General features: G+C 51.9%; 1 protein-coding gene across 18 annotated transcripts in view; it reads right to left on the minus strand.

Annotated features, from left to right (window-relative positions):
• Nucleotides 1–2,155, minus strand: part of KALRN (kalirin RhoGEF kinase) — a 655,970-nt gene that overhangs the window by 132,295 nt on the left and 521,520 nt on the right. For all 18 annotated transcript variants that reach the window (XM_019652336.1, XM_019652320.1, XM_019652304.1 and 15 more), the window contains one exon: nucleotides 1,301–1,547. In XM_019652336.1, the coding sequence (XP_019507881.1) occupies nucleotides 1,301–1,547 (247 nt within the window). The remainder of the gene's footprint in view (nucleotides 1–1,300; nucleotides 1,548–2,155) is intronic.

Here is a 2,155-nt window from a genome sequence, read left to right on the forward strand (position 1 = left end):
TGTGTGTGTGTGTGTCTCGCGCAGTAGGAGGAGAATCAGGTTTGCTCTCATTTTTCTCCTGATGGAAAAAACCCAGGGAGGCCGGATGAGAAGGCAGGCAGCACGCATCATGCCACCTGCTATCGCCATCTGGTGGAGGGAAGGAGGAAGTCGGGCTTTGGAGAGGGACCAGATGAAATTCCAGAAATGGGAACATTGAAACATTATTGGCCTGTCATATTTACCAGGCAGCCTGCAGCAGGTCTCCATGGTGACCCTCGTCCCTGCCTCCTGACAGAACCAGGCCCCTTTCCTCTTCCTATCTCATAAATCCCTAGCACAGGTCTGCACAGAAGGAGCCTCTGATGCAGATTAACTGGCCAGCTACAAAAAGAAGCTCAGAACTAAGTTGCTCTCTGGGTCTCAGTTTCCTCTGTATAAAATGAGTGACTTCAAGGCCACTGCCAGCCTTGGCTTTTGAAGTCAGTGGTTCTCATACTTGAGTGTGCATCAGAGTCCCTTGGAGGGCTTATTAAAACACAGACTGCTGGGCTCCACCTCAGCGTTTCTGACTCGGTAGGTCTGGAATGGGGTCTGAATTTGCATTTCTAACAAGTTCCCAGGGGACACTGAGGCTACCAATCCAGAGGCACGCCCCTCCCCCCTCTCCCCCCTCCAATCACTGTTCTAGTCATTCATCCCCCTGGTGTGAGAAAAGTGAATAAACAAGCACATGGAAGGAACACAGAGCTACACAAGTATAAAACAGAAGCCAAGGCACCAATAACGTACCCATCACCGGCACCTAAACGGGTACCTCAGACCCTGGCAGGGCCGAGGGAGGGTCAAACCCAACTCATTCTCTGGGTTTGCTCGGGGCCTGTGTGTCAGCATGAGCACTTGGGGGAGAGTTCAGGTGTCAGTGAGCCCCAGGGAGCTGTGGAGGGGGAGAGTGGGTCAGCGAGAAAGGAGGACTCTAGGCATTTGGCCACAGGTAGAAGAGAGCTTTTCTAAATGTAAGCTGGCACAATGGCAGAGCTGGAAGAGATCTTAGAGGCCATGAAATTCAACCTGCATTTTTAAGATGAAACGGACTCAGAAAGCTTAAATGACTTGCCCAAAGTCACATGGCTACTTGGTAGCTCTTTCTCTGTAAGTTCCCAACCCACCCTCTTCATAAGCAGATCCCAGAGAAATCGCGCAAGGTGAAAACGGGTTCATGAGACAGGTTCGTTCATTACGTTCCTCGGTTAGAGGGGGCTAACGCTCCCAGTGCCTTCTGGTCCACCCCCCACACACCCCCCACCCCCGTTCTCCCTACCTTTCACCAAGGGGAAGAAGCAGTCCATCTCCACGCTGCTTCGGGAATGGGAGATGCACAGGGCGCTGCTGGGGACCAGGCCTTCCTGGGGCGGACTCCGTTCCGTGGTGCGCACCAGACACCAGCCTGGCCGCTCACTTGGCCGCTCCAGCAGCTCCACCGTCTGTCCCACCTGAATGGTCAGCTCACTGCTGTGGCCGGCGTTGAAGTCCTGGAGGACCACGGTCAACTCGCATCCACCAGAGAGCTTGGAGGGGATGGGGGATGGGAGTAAACGGGAAGGGCACGGAGGGAGGAGATGGGTGGGTGAGAGGGGGAGGGGAGAAAGGATGCATGAGAGCAGAGGAGAGGAGAAAGAGGTGGAAGAAAAAACGGGAGAAGATGGGATTCAGGGTGGAAGGAGGAAGAAGATGGAAAAGGGAGTCAGGAACAGGAAAGAACAGAAAAACAAAAAAGTAATTAACAGTGACATTGACCCACTCAGCCGTTCTAGCTGCAGCAACAGTCTAGTCTGGAGCCGGCCCAGAGACAGGGCTCTGAGTCTACTTCCTTCTTGTTTCGTTACAGTTCTTTTCATTATTCTTTTGCCACGTTTCCAGCTAATTGTGCCTTTAAACCTCTTCCCCAATATATCCCCTTACTCCTTCCAAGGGCTCTATCCCATGCCCCACCCCTGTCCCCACAACTACCTCTCAGGCTCTATTGTATCTATTGGGTCATTGGGAAAGTCATGACGTATTTTTCTATGTTTTTCAATGCAAAAACGCATCATGACTTTCCCAACGACCCAATATTTCTAAGTCACTCACTCTCACTTGATGCTAGTTGATGTTTAGGAATAATGGAAGAGAAAAC

Source organism: Hipposideros armiger, unplaced genomic scaffold (assembly GCF_001890085.2).
Source record: "Hipposideros armiger isolate ML-2016 unplaced genomic scaffold, ASM189008v1 scaffold_8, whole genome shotgun sequence".
Classification (NCBI taxonomy): Eukaryota; Metazoa; Chordata; class Mammalia; order Chiroptera; family Hipposideridae; genus Hipposideros; species Hipposideros armiger.